Source organism: Branchiostoma floridae, unplaced genomic scaffold (assembly GCF_000003815.2).
Source record: "Branchiostoma floridae strain S238N-H82 unplaced genomic scaffold, Bfl_VNyyK Sc7u5tJ_1439, whole genome shotgun sequence".
Lineage (NCBI taxonomy): Eukaryota > Metazoa > Chordata > Leptocardii > Amphioxiformes > Branchiostomatidae > Branchiostoma > Branchiostoma floridae.
The window spans coordinates 1,102,156-1,115,922 of NW_023365716.1; the positions used below are offsets into that span (position 1 = coordinate 1,102,156).

Here is a 13,767-nt window from a genome sequence, read left to right on the forward strand (position 1 = left end):
GTACTCAGAGGGAACGGTCAAACTGCCCCCCCCCCGGGAAGACCAGGCTGATAGGCAAGAAAACAGCAACACTCAGAGGCAGTAACCAGCCTGTGCCCATCTGTTTCTTGGAAGATCACAATTTTTATACATCATGCTTATGTGGTGCATTGATGTCGCAGCATCTCTTAATGAATATTGGTATGCAATGCTATAGGGTTGATTTAACTAACAATGTAAAGAAAAAGTAGGAAAAGCTACTTTTTGTTTTGTTCAAAAATCCCGTAGTATGCCTGGTGGTTTGAATACTTTGCAAATTGTAAAATTGTTGTGAAATAAAATTATTATCGTTATCTAGAGATACAATGCAATGGAACAGTCTTCTTCAAGACTCCTCTTGCAACATCCAGTCATACATAGAGTATGTTCGTTGGGATCTACTGCTATTACTGAGACATTATCTAATATTGCAGGAAAACAATCATGGCTTCAAACCCGGCATCCCACACATTACAGTTCTACTGCCCCCCTCCCCATCAAAATACCGATCACAAACACATCCCTAATTCCAATTTACCGCTTAATACGCACTAACTAGAAAGCACTTCTAACAATCACATGTCTTACCTATAGGTTTATGGTGTTTATCGGTCTCTAAGACCCCTGGTGACTGTAAAATCTCGACGGTTCTTCGGAGATATTTACACCGAGACAAAGGCGCAAAACAAAATGGCGAATGTCGGGTCACCATCCGGGCAAAGGTGAAAGGTTACAAACCTGATACTCAATTTCACAACAGGTTAAACCAGAGATCGCCGCATAACGCTTTATTCAGGTTGTTTAGAGGCTAGCGTTTTAGTTTTAGTTAGGTAAAATAATTAGATCAGTTGTGAGATTCCTTGTGACAAGGCAAGAGCAAACAGTGCTGCCTCCCCTACATAGAATAATCAGATGATAGAAACCAACCCCAATTTATTTGCTTTGCGTACATTCATTTTATTTTGAAATATCTTTTAGTAAAGTAAAGCTTAAGTTCTACAACATGTTATTATAATACATGTTGCTATAGGTTAGATTCATTAGTGCTGAGAATACAATAGTGCAGAATACAAGGTACATTACCTGTATACTATACACAATACTTAACCATTCAAAATGTTATTCTTTGAAATGAATTAGTTTGAATAAGGAGAAATGCGGATGTTAAAAACAGTAATCGTATGGTCACCAGCATTTCTACAGTGCACATCGAAAACAAAAGATCCGAACAAATAAAAGACTACATCTATGCTTAAACTATTTTTAAGTACCAAATTTGTAATTTTACACAAGTAGAAACTAGTCTCACATTTGCCATGACCAGCTTGACGGTTGCTCACAAACTAATTAAGAGAAATAAATGATCTATTTCTTTACAAATTACAAGAGTACATCTATGCCTAGGCACTAATACTATACTAGGTACATAACGTACCCCCTGTTGAGAACATATGCCATAACCCACACCAGACAACCTGCCTCTAATGCATTTTTCTTTACTATAAAAGTCGTTGTGAGGACCAGGTACAGACTAAGACTACAGTTGAAATAGTTACTTCTGGAGGGCATGTAGGGTTTCTTATTACAGTGTTAATAATCTAGATGCTGTTCTAAATTACATTTCACTGATGCAGAATAGTCGCACTGGTTACATTTGTAGGATTTTCGCATGTATGGATCCTCAAATGTTTAATTAAAAAAAATCACGGGTCCTAGTGGTAAACGTGCAGATGTTGTCACACTGGCAGCACCAAATCCGTAGGCATTTTTGGCACCTTTAGACAGATTAGCCGTGAGGCTCGGTGGGCGTCACTCCACCGTCATGGGGGCAGGAGCATGGCGAGTATCGAACTCAGGACCTACTACCTAACCTTTGCGCCACACAGACACCCCAATGTTTTAATTGGTCAGCCTTTTGAGCTAACCTGTACCCACACTCCCCACACTAGTAGGGGTTTTCTCCTGTGTGGGTCCTCAAATGTCTAGATAAGTTAGACTTTCTGGTCGTCCTGTACCCACACTCCCCACACATGTTGGGTTTTTCACCAGTATGTATTGTTAGATGTTCGTCTAGAGTACATTTCCTTGCTGCAGAATAATCACACTGGTCACATTTGTAGGGTTTTTCTCCAGTGTGGGTTCTCATATGTCGGGATAACTCAGACTTTCTTGTCGCTCTGAACCCACACTCCCCACACATGTAGGGTTTCTCACCGGTGTGTGTTGTCACATGTTCGTCTAGAGTAGATTTGTGTGCTGCAGAATAGTCACACTGGTCACATTTGAAAGGTCTTTCTCCTGTGTGGGTTCTCATGTGTCTGGATAGGTGAGACTTTTTCGCTGTCCTGTACCCACACATCTCACAATTGTAGGGTTTCTCACCGCTGTGTTTTATTACATGTTGGTCCAAGGTGGATTTCTGTGCTGCCGAGTAGTCACACTGGTCACACTTGTAGGGTTTTTCACCAGTATGAGTTCTCATATGTTGGGATAAATGAGACTTCCAAGCTGTCCTGTACCCACACTGGTCACACTTGTAGGGTTTATCTCCTGTATGGGTTCTCGTATGTGTGGACAAGTTAGACTTCTGAGCTGACCTGTACCCACACTCCCCGCACATGAAGCGTTGCTCACCGGTGTGTTTTACTAGATGTTTGTCCAAATCACCTTTGTGTGCTGCAGAATATTCACACTGGTCACACTTGTAGGGTCTTTCTCCTGTGTGGGTTCTCATATGTCTGGATAAGTCACACTTTTGAGCCGCCCTGTAACCACAGTTCTCGCAGATGCAGGGTTTTTGACCAGTGTGTGTTACTTGGTGTTGAGCCAAAGTAGATTTCAGTGCAGCAGAATAGTCACACTGGTCACACTTGTAGTTGTAGGGTTTCTCTCCTGTATGAATTCTCATATGTTTGGATAAGTCATACTTATAAGCTGTCCTGTGCCCACACTCCCCACACATGTAGGGTTTCTCACCGGTGTGTTTGGCTAGATGTTGGTTCAGAGCAGATTTCCCTGCAGCAGAATAGTCACACTGGTCACACTTGTATGGTTTCTCTTCCTGTATGAATTCTCATGTGTTTGGATAAGTAAGACTTTCTATCTGTCCTGTATCCGCACTCCCCACACATGTAGGTTTTGTCACCAGTGTTTTTAACCACGTGTCTTACCATACTGCCTGTGCTCTCCTGTACCTGTGAGGTTGATGTGTTGTCAGGTTGGGGAAAGTTCACATCACACGTTTCCTGCTGCAGGCCCATGTCTGTTGTCTGAGTCTCCCTGCTGTCACTCTCCTTCCCAGGTTGTCCAGAATGCTCCATGTCCTTCCCAGGATGTTCTCCGACACTAAAAAATCCACAACTGGACTCTTTAATTTCTGCTCTTACACCGCCGCACGTTTCGTCATTTGGAACGGTCGTTTCCTCGTCCTGCTGCCGTCCCGTGTCTGTTGTCTGCTCCCAACTGTTGTAAGTCTTGTTCCAAGGACACCCAGTTAGTTTGGTTTCATTGTGGTATTTGTAGGTTTCCTGGTCCTCACTGTACGTTTCCTGGCACAGCACGTTCTCTTGTCCATCCTGTTGCCATCCAGTGTCTCCTGTCGGCTCCTCTTTGATGTGCGTCTCGTTCGCAGTTTGTTCCGCATTAAGTTCCTTAACAGCAGGCACACGTGTGAACTCCGCCATCTCTGAAATAATGGTAAAAATATGGGTAAAATACATTAATTCATGTACGTCATTTGCACACAAGCAATGGTTCAGATTTGACACAAGAAATTCTTTTGTCCAACTAGTGGACCCGATTTAGCACCCCGGGTGTGTTTCCAGTGGTTTGCCAAGTACTAGTATAGCATTGTCTGCAGTCTCAGTAAATAAAATAAACAACAGTCGGATATATCCTAGCTATATATATTAGCTATATATGTAACATGTATGTATTCTTCTCTCCCAGGGTTAGCCCTTGGCAATAGCCTACGGCTAGTTGGGCAGCCCTGGCTGTTTGTATACAGCTGAGCAAATAAACAAATAAAACAAACAAATATATACAGGGGATTCAACAGCCTAGTTCATGATTCTTTTTTACAGGTACTTACTGACTCACATACTAAAAGAAAATAATATATACATAGATCACAGCAACATAGACACAGAAAAACATATATACATACACAGACACCTCAAGAGCTTTATCACCTGATGATTGATTGATTGATTGATTAATTGATTGATTCCAACGTAGGTTCTGTGGTAGAATGAATCCGAGTTAGGGGCCGACGTTAGAATGGTGCAAGAATAATGGCAAAGACGATATACAGAAGAACACTGTTAACATCAAAGTTATCAGTCATGTGAAAAAAATGGCACTGCAAGTTCTTGCTTAAGTCATAATTATGCCAAAATAATTCCTATTGAGTTTATTGTGATACCCTTTAGCTCACTGAGCTAATCTTCCAGGGCTATATGCAATGGTTTCAGGACATTTGATTGAATTGAACTACAAATCTGCGCAAGTGGTGAACCAAGGATGATATAAGAGATATAAGCTCCTTGGGTGAACAGATTTTCCTCGCAGCAAATGAACAAAGATCTTTGCACGACTATATGCTACTACACATTAAGACCAGATGAGCATAATTATCATCGTCAAATAATCTATAATTAGTAATCATCAAAGCAAGATTCGTGATTTCGTGATGCACCATTTCTGACCGTATATTGAAGGTACAAATCTATATTTGGTAGCCGTTACATCACTCATTACGACCCCCCCCCCCCCACTACCGATCGTAAACACACTTCTATTCTAGTTTACCGCTGAACTAGCACCAACCAGGAATATTGGACGACACTCAAATGCCTTACCTTTGTGTCTATGGTGTTTAGTGGTCTGCACGACTTCTGGAATCACGTAAATAGCGCGTAACTTTGGGGGAGATGAGCATCAAAGACGACGACATAAAACAAAAATGGCGGATGTCAGCTCATGAACGGGGCAAAGGTCAGAGGTTACAAACCTGATATCACTTGCCAATGGGTCAAATTAAAGTTCGCCGCATAACGCTCTACTCTCGTGGTTTTGAGCCTATCAAAGGCTTGTGTTTGGTTCCTGCATTAAATAATAGAAAGAAAGAAAAAAAAACTCGCCAAAAGACTCGAGTCTTGAGTCTAGGTGGGGCAATGGGTGGGGCATCAAATATGCTGTGTCTTTCAGTTCCTTTTGGCACGGCAGGTTTTCTCAGCAGTAGGACATACAGCTGACCTGTGCGACCTCACCACAGTTCCAGGTATAAGCTATTTCGTACAGTACACTACGCATGTGCGAGCAACATGAAATCTGGGCAATATGCCGAAAGTTAAAGAACCATGAACGTAAACATTCCGCCATTTTGAATGCGCCATTGCCGTCTGGATACTGTTACGCAAAGGGAACAATGTTTACTTCTGATGGGCCGTGACCTTTGACATAACACCCAGGATTCCTGTCACCCGCACATGCGTACTCTGCAAAACACCTTATGCAACACCTAGCAATTTTATTGCGCCCGAATCTTCTCAAGCGTACGGAGCTATTACCACGCATGGAATCCCGTCGCGGTAAATCGTGCGATGTATGATACCAGGGCCTTGATAACTTTTTCTTAGTTGTCCGAGGCTTTCACTTCTAGGCCCGGCAAATCAGTCAACAAAAACGGCTGATATACCCAGAGTTTTGTTAAATTCAAATTTAGAATTCAGTTGAATAAAAAAACTCTAACCAAAGAACGCAACGATTGGATATAAATAACCAACCCCATATCATATGTAATACTGCTAAACAAATGAATCATAAGGCAATATAAACCAACACAGAATCAATGGCTTTGTTTTATTTACATCCCTTTATTTTGATGATGATCTTTACCAAACTGCATGAAGTTCTCAATCATGAAATACAGAATAAGCACTCAGAATACAAGGAATACTAAGTACACATTGTAAGCAATACGTAATGTTCTTATTGTTATATATGTATATATTATGCTGCGAGATGTGGCAAACGTAAAGTTGTTTTTTCGAACAAATTAGACTAAAATAAATAAAAACACCAATGCCGAAAACGTTTAGATACTTCCGTCACATCTACGATTTCTACAATTCTTTAAGAAAAAGGAATAGTCGATTTTAACAGGAAACGTAAATCTATGCGTACTAAAACTATCTTATGTACAGAATCTACAACTATTAAAGTATCAGGTGCAATTTGACTTAAGCATTTGTTCAAACCAACGTCTTGAAACATTTCCTATAAATCTAACCAGGCTATCTGAACATAACTGCCTCTAATGTAAATTTCCTTTCTACACAGTAGTTATCTGGCCCTGGTATAGACTGACAACAGATAATGTGTTCACCCCTGGATGCGATTTGTTTTTCTAAATGACCGTTCACGTTTTAAAAGGCAAAAACGTTGTATGCTGTACATTTGTCACACACGTAGATGTAGGTTCTTTGGTATGTCTTGTCAAATGTTTCGGGAGATGAGATTTCCTAGCCGCCGAGTAGTTTTAGATTGACGTCATAAGGTTCTTTTCCTGTGTGTGTTCTCATGTGTTGGGCTAAATTAGACCGTCAAGTTGCTGTTCTCACACATGAAGAATTTCTCACCGGTGTGCTTTGTTAGATGCCGGCCTATCCAAAGTGGACTTCTCTGCGGCGGAAAAGTCACACTTTAGGGTTTTTCACCTGTATGCGTCCTCATATGTCGGGCTAAGTCAGACTTTTCGGCTGTCCTATGACCACACTCCCCACACATGTAGGGTTTCTCACCTGTGTGTGTCATTAGGTGTCGGTCCAAAGTACATTTCTGTGCAGCAGAATAGTCGCAGAGGTCACGCGTGAAGGGTTTTCCCCTAAATGCGTTCTCATATGTTTGTATAAGGTGGACTTTCGAGCTGTCTTGTGCCCGCACTCCCCACACATGAAGGGTTTCTCACCAGTGTGTGTTGCTAGATGTTTGTCCAAATCGTCTTTCCGTGCTGCAGAATAGTCACACTGATCACACTTGTAAGGTCTTTCTCCTGTGTGGGTTCTCATGTGTCGGGATAACGTAGACCTACCAGCTGTTCTGAACCCACACTCCCCACACATGTAGGGTTTCTCACCGGTATGTTTTCGTATGTGTTTGACCAAAGTAGACTTATCTGCAGCAGAATAGTCACACTGGTCACACTTGTAGGGTTTTTCCCCTGAATGCTTTCTCATATGTGCGGATAAGATAGATCTAGTATATGCTCTGTACCCACACTCTACACACATGAAGGGTTTGTTACCGGTGTGGTTTGCTACATGTTTCTTCAAATCATCTTTCCGCGCTGAAGAAAAGTCACAGTGGTCACACTTGTAGGGTTTTTCTCCTGTGTGTGTTCTCATGTGTTGAAATAACGTTGGTCTGTAAGGTGTCTTGTACCCGCACACATCACACACATAGCGGCCTTCATCCGTGTGTTTTGCTAGATGTCTGTGCAAAGCAGATTTCTGTGCTGCAGAATAGTCGCACTGGTCACACTTGTACGGTTTTTCTCCTGTGTGGGTTCTCATGTGTTGGGATAAATATGACTTAAAAGCTGTCCGGTACCCACACTTCCGACATATGTAGGGTTTCTCACTGTGTTTTGCTGCTATGTGCTGGTCCAAGTTGCCTTTCTGTGCGGCAGAATAGTCGCACTGGTCACACTTGTAGGGTTTTTCTCCTGTATGAGTTCTCATATGCCTTGCTAAGTCAAACATTTTTGTCGCCCTATACCCGCACTCTCCACACATGTAGGGTTTCTCATCGGTGTGTTTTGTTGCTATATGATAGGCCAGACTGCCTTTCTGTGCAGCAGCATAGTCACACTGGTGACACTTGTAGGGTTTCTCTCCTGTGTGGGTTCTCATATGTTGGGATATGTGAGACCTATAAGCTGCCCGGTACCCGCACTCCCCACACACGAAAGGTTTCTCACCGGTGTGTTCAACCACATACATTCCAGTAATGCCTATGGTCTCCTGTACCTGTGAGGTTAATGTGTTGTCAGGTTTTGAAACGTTCACATCACACATTTCCTGCTGCAGGCCCATGTCTGTTGTCTGGGTCTCCCTGCTGTCACTCTCCTTCCCAGGATTTCCAAAAAGTTCCATCTCCTTCCCAGGATGTTCTCCGATACTAACAAATCCACAGCTGGACTCTTCCATTTCCGCTTTTACACCCCACGTTTCGCCGTTTGGAACGTCCCTTTCCTCGTCCCGTGTCTGTTGTCTGCTCCCAACTGTTGTAAGTCTCGTTCCAAGGATGCCCGGTTGGTTGCGTTGCACCGAAGTAGTCGAAGGTTTTTTGATCCTCACTGTACATTTCCTGAAACAGCACGTTCTCTTGTGCATCCTGTTGCCATCCAGTGTCTTCTGTCGGCTCCTCTTTGATGTGCGTCTCGTTCGAAGTTTGTTCTGCAGGAGGCACACACGTGGACTCCGCCATCTCTAAAACGATGAGAAGAAAATATTGGAAAGAAAAAGATTAATCCAAAACTTTTTTTTTACAAACAGGGGGTGGTGGAGGTTTAATTTTACACAAGAAATTCTTCTGTGTCCCTTTATATGTTTTTATCTTGTATTTGCTAATAACAAAACTTGAATACCTTTCAGGGAATATAACGAAATCGCTCGTAATTCTTCATTGCCTTTTTTTATCTGAGTAGCCTGGCGTGATAGCCCAGGTAGACAGTCCAGGTAGACAGTCCAGGTAGACAACCAAGGAACCCCAGCCGTTTCCGTAAACCCAGCAGAACACACTATTTATCCGCCGCCCCCGGGTCTATAAAGTACTAGGATCGAAATTAGTGAAGACTGGTAGGAAGTCTTGTGTGACAGATATTCAAGTGCAAGTGGCCCCGAAAACATCTCACACATAAATGCAATTTACATTGACTGCCCCCCTCCCCACCAAAGCACACATCACAAACACACCCATAAATCCAATTTACCGGTAAACAGCACCGACCAGGAAGCTTTAGCAGCAACCACAGATCTTACCTGTATGTCTATGGTGGTTAGCGGTCTCCACGATTTCTGGAATCCCCTAAAAACGCAGCAGTTTGGAGAAGAAGGTGAGTAACGAAGACGATGATGGAAACAAAATGGCGGGCGTAAGCTAAGACGGGGCAAAGGTCAGAGGTTACAATCCTGATACACGCTTTACAATGGGTCAAACAAGAGATAACCGCATAACCCTTTACTCTCGCGGTTTTGAGTCTAACAAAAATAACGCTCCACCTCGATTGCTTCTTATGATTTTGTATTAATTTTTGTATCTTAAGGCCAAATCAGGTGAAATCAGGCATGCGGGATGATATGCGCAGGATTTCTTATTCAATTGCAATTAAGAACTTGAAACAGGGTAATGACGTTATTCAAATATGATTTAAATTCACACCAATTTTTGCATCATTTCCTCTCCATTTATTTTGTAAAATATTCATCTTTGCCAATATTAAGCCATATGTAATATATCTATACACGTTTAACGCTAAAACTGCTACGGCAAAGGAGTTAGAATAATCAAAGTCGAATCAAAGAATTTGCATACACTTACTTTATTTTGACAGCGCTTTATTAGAATCAAAACAAAGTTATCATATATGTTGATAGAATATAAACTGCTATCAGCTACAAATACTAAGAATACAAGTGTACAAACAGACGACATGTACCAAGTACATGCATAGAAATAGTATATACAATGTGAGATTCTTGTAGATGTTATTCTTTCTTATAAATCAAAGAAATGTACGGATGTTTAAAAAGTTCAAAAATGTTTCCACTGAGTAAAAAGAAGACATTAAGTGTCGATTTTTTCCTCACAATTAAACAAGTACGCCTTATATATAGCTACTAAAACTATCTCAGATGCAAAACCAACCTCTATGAGTCAATGACTAGGAACTATTTTACACAAGCACTCTATCTGGAACATTTGTCATAAACCCTACAAGGTTTTTAGCATATTGATAGTAAATAATGGTGAGATTTCCTAGCTGCAAAGTAGTTACACTTATGACACTTCTAAGGTTTCCCTCCTCTGCGGGTTCTTATATACTTGACTTGTTGGACATTTGAGTTGCCCTGTACCCGCACACTCCGCACATCTAGGTCTTTTTAACGGTGTGCTTTCTTAAATGTCGATTAAAGGAGGTTCTATGTGCAGCAGAATAGTCACACTGGCCACATTTGTAGGTTTCTCCTGTATGGGTTCTCATATGTTGGGATAAGGTAGATTTTTTAGCCGCCCTGTACCCACACTCCCCACATATGTAGGGTCTCTCACCGGAATGTCTTCTTTGATGGTCGATCAAATGATGTTTGTGTGATGCGGAATAGTCACACTCATCACACTTGTAGGGTTTTTCACCTGTGTGGGTTCTCATGTGTCGGGATAAGACAGGCTTTCGAGCCGCCCTGTATCCGCACTCCTCACATATGAAAGGTTTTTCACCAGTGTGTATCGTTAAATGTTCGGCCAACTTATACTTCTTTGCTGCAGAATAGTCACACTGGTTACACTTGTAAGGCTTTTCTCCTGTATGTGTTTTCATGTTTTGGGATAGGGTAGATCTTTGAGCCGCCCTGTACCCGCACTCCCCACACATGTACGGTTTCTTACCGGTATGTCTTGTTTGATGGTCGATCAAATATTGTCTACGTGCTGCGGAATAGTCGCACTGGCCACACTTGTAACGTCTTTCCCCTGTGTGGGTTCGTATATGGCGGGATAAGGTAGACCTTTTGGCCGTCCTGTACCCACACTCCCCACACATGTAGGGTTTCTCACCGGTGTGTTTTGCTTGATGTTCTTCCAAGGTGGATTTCTGTGCAGCAGAATAGTCACACTGATCACACTTGTAGGGCCTTTCTCCTGTATGGGTTCTGATATGTCTGGATAAGTCAGACTTCTGATTTGCCCTGTGCCCACACACCCCGCATATATAGGGTTTCTCGCCACTGTGTTTTGCAACATGTTGCTCCAAAGTCGACTTATGTGCAGCAGAATAGCCGCACTGGTCACACTTGTAAGGTCTTTCTCCTGTATGGATTCTTATATGTCGGGATAGGTGAGACCTATAAGCTGTCCTGTACCCACAATCTCCACACATGTAGGGTTTCTCACCATTGTGTTTTGCAACATGCTGCTCCAAAGTCGACTTATCTGCAGCAGAATAGTCACACTGGTCGCACTTGTAGGGTCTCTCTCCCGTATGGATTCTCATGTGTCGGGATAAGTGAGACTTTTTATCTGTCCTGTACCCACACTCTACACACATGTAGGGTTTGTCACCGGTGTGTTTAACCACATGCCTTCCCATATCGCCTCTGCTCTCCTGTACCTGTGAGGTTGATGTGTTGCCAGGTTGGGGAAAGTTCACATCACACGTTTCCTGCTGCAGGCCCATGCCTGTTGTCTGGGTCTCCCTGCTGTCACTCTCCTTCCCAGGGTGTCCAGAATGCTCTATCTCCTTCCCAGGATGTTCTCCGACACTAAAATATCCACAACTGGACTCTTCCATTTCTGCTTTTACACCGCAAGTTTCGTGTTTTGGAACGTCCCTTTCCTCGTCCTGCTGCCGTCCCGTGTCTGTTGTCTGCTCCCAACTGTTGTAAGTCTCGTTCCAAGGATACCCGGTCAGTTTGGTTTCATTGTACATGTAGTTGTAGGTTTCCTGGTCCTCACTGTACGTTTCCTGGCACAGCACGTTCTCTTGTCCATCCTGTTGCCATCCAGTGTCTCCTGTCGGCTCCTCTTTGATGTGCGCCTCTTTCGCAGTTGGTTCCGCATGAAGCTCTTCAACCTTAGGCACACACGTGAACTCCGCCATGTCTAAAATGATTGTTAGAAAACAAGGATGTGAAAAAACAAACATAACTTTCATTTAATTATTTTACAAAGCAGAAAAGGGCGCAAATTTTACATAAGAATTTCTTCTGTGAAAGTTTTTTTACCCGTTTTACTTTTAACTCCTCAATTGTTTTTCCAGTAACAAGATTTGTATATGTGTTAATTAGGGGATACAACAGCATAGCATTTATCTATTTTATACAGGCACGAACTGATAGTAAAAACAGAATGCATGCATACAACACAGCACAACTATACAGACACAATATGTATACACACGTGCCTCCAGAGTTTTTTTACGTTATCTTTTTGCTAGAATGAATATGGCAGACAGTACAATGGTGTAATACTAATAGAAAGTGGTCACGCAAATATAGCACTGTTAACGCCATTTGGCATTAGTCAGGTGGAAAACACATTTCACTGTCACTGCAGCTTCTTGGACACTTTTATGGCATCGGTCAGGTGGAAAATACATTTCACTGGCACTGTAGCTTCTTGGCATCTTCATGATTATGCGAAAATCACATGTTTAAGTATCAGTTAATCACAGCTAAAAGAGACTGTTTTAAGTTTTCTTTTTTCCCTCGCACGGTTGTCGAGTGGAACGGACTGCCGGGGCACACTGCCCAGGCCCCGTCAGTCGAGGCCTTTAAGGCCGGTTTGGCTGCCTTGCCCTAATCCGCAAGCCGCCCCCCCCCCTCAGCGACACCCCAGCGGGGTTTTTGGAGGGTACAGAAGATGAAGATGAAGAAAATAATGACTGCACACAAAACGGAGTTGACTTCCATACATAGCTATAGCTGCGCACCAAAAAATGGTAGGCAGGTCACTACAAGGAAAAGTTTCGCATTATGGTGCACGAATATAACGATCGTTATTTAATCTACCATTTACATTATCAAATACTACATTTTTTGTTATGTCTGGTAATACATTTGAGATACAGAATGATATTTAGCTTCTCACACATTAGTTTGAATGCCCCCCTCCCCATCGACTACCGATCGAAAACACGCCTCTAATTCTAAGTCGCCGCGAAATAAGCCCCAAAAAGGCAGTTTTAACGACAATCAAAGCTCTTACCTGTAGGTCTACGGTGAAAACCGGTCTCCAAAACTCCTACAAATCGGTAAAAATCGCGTCAGTTTGGAGAATATGCAAACTCAAGGTCTCATAACACAGTAATTATCCGCGACCCCCGTCCCCCAAAGTAGTTCGGGTTAAAATAGTGCATCGCGGTACTTGCAAAGGCCGTATTTATTCTTCCGTGCACGACAGCGAGGTGGAATCTGTGGTGAATAGTAGAGGAATACATCGGCGTTCATACTGTATAAGTTGGATTACGTCGCTTTTTCGGCGGGCGGGAATTTGCGCCTTGATATGTTACCGGCACTTCCTGTTCGCCGGCTGCAGTTCCATGACCTCCGCTGGGGGTCAAATCAAAGTGTCTGTTATAGAAAAACGAACCGGCAAATCTATGCTCATCTTCAGATATTTTGTAGCTTGTACCCTCAACTTCAACATACTAAATTCTTGTGAATTGTATCTGCACCCTACTATAGGTTTTGAGTCGTCGAACCACCTCACTTTGGGGTCCTTAACCATGTAAATCCCCCTACCCGAAAAACTGTGTTCTGAGACCTTCATCCACAGCGTGAATTCCCCAGGGACGGACAAGCACAGTAAATTTGACCGATATGTTGGTAATTGATCTCGGCTGACTTGAACTGTAACATTTTCGTTACCATCTGACCCGCCGTTACCATGGCAACGGCCGCCTAGACCGTTCCCTATGCTTAAGTATAGGACTTAGTGCGGTCTTAAGCCCGCTCGACTCCCCCCCCC

The 13,767-nt window shown here is 42.7% G+C and overlaps 6 protein-coding genes across 6 annotated transcripts in view; 1 reads left to right on the forward strand and 5 right to left on the reverse strand.

Moving 5' to 3' along the window:
- The window catches only part of LOC118407668 (tropomyosin-1-like), a 1,169,601-nt gene that overhangs the window by 1,101,063 nt on the left and 54,771 nt on the right, over window positions 1–13,767 (forward strand). The gene's annotated exons all lie outside the window — the stretch shown is intronic.
- LOC118407709 (zinc finger protein 501-like) overlaps window positions 1–13,767 on the reverse strand; it is a 482,642-nt gene that overhangs the window by 95,342 nt on the left and 373,533 nt on the right. The window lies entirely within an intron of this gene.
- LOC118407635 (zinc finger protein 33B-like) lies at window positions 1,391–3,006 on the reverse strand. Its single transcript, XM_035808143.1, has one exon. It carries the CDS (start codon window positions 2,978–2,980, stop codon window positions 1,964–1,966), a length of 1,017 nt encoding a protein of 338 aa, XP_035664036.1. The 5' UTR covers window positions 2,981–3,006; the 3' UTR covers window positions 1,391–1,963.
- The window catches only part of LOC118407648 (zinc finger protein 2-like), a 14,387-nt gene continuing 3,637 nt past the window's right edge, over window positions 3,018–13,767 (reverse strand). Inside the window, exons 2-3 of the mRNA XM_035808162.1 lie at window positions 13,006–13,084; window positions 3,018–3,703 (exon numbers count right to left, since the gene is read on the reverse strand). Coding sequence (XP_035664055.1) covers window positions 3,057–3,701 — 645 coding nt within the window. The 5' untranslated portion in view covers window positions 3,702–3,703; window positions 13,006–13,084 and the 3' untranslated portion in view covers window positions 3,018–3,056. The remainder of the gene's footprint in view (window positions 3,704–13,005; window positions 13,085–13,767) is intronic.
- LOC118407713 (histone-lysine N-methyltransferase PRDM9-like) lies at window positions 6,724–8,114 on the reverse strand. The gene is made up of 4 exons (XM_035808232.1): window positions 8,049–8,114; window positions 7,634–7,718; window positions 7,298–7,366; window positions 6,724–6,821 (listed from the first exon to the last, which is right to left on the reverse strand). Exons 1-4 carry the CDS (start codon window positions 8,112–8,114, stop codon window positions 6,724–6,726), a joined length of 318 nt encoding a protein of 105 aa, XP_035664125.1.
- LOC118407714 (zinc finger protein 135-like) lies at window positions 9,518–11,293 on the reverse strand. The gene has a single exon (XM_035808233.1). The coding sequence runs from the start codon at window positions 11,291–11,293 to the stop codon at window positions 10,175–10,177; it is 1,119 nt and encodes a 372-aa protein (XP_035664126.1). The 3' UTR covers window positions 9,518–10,174.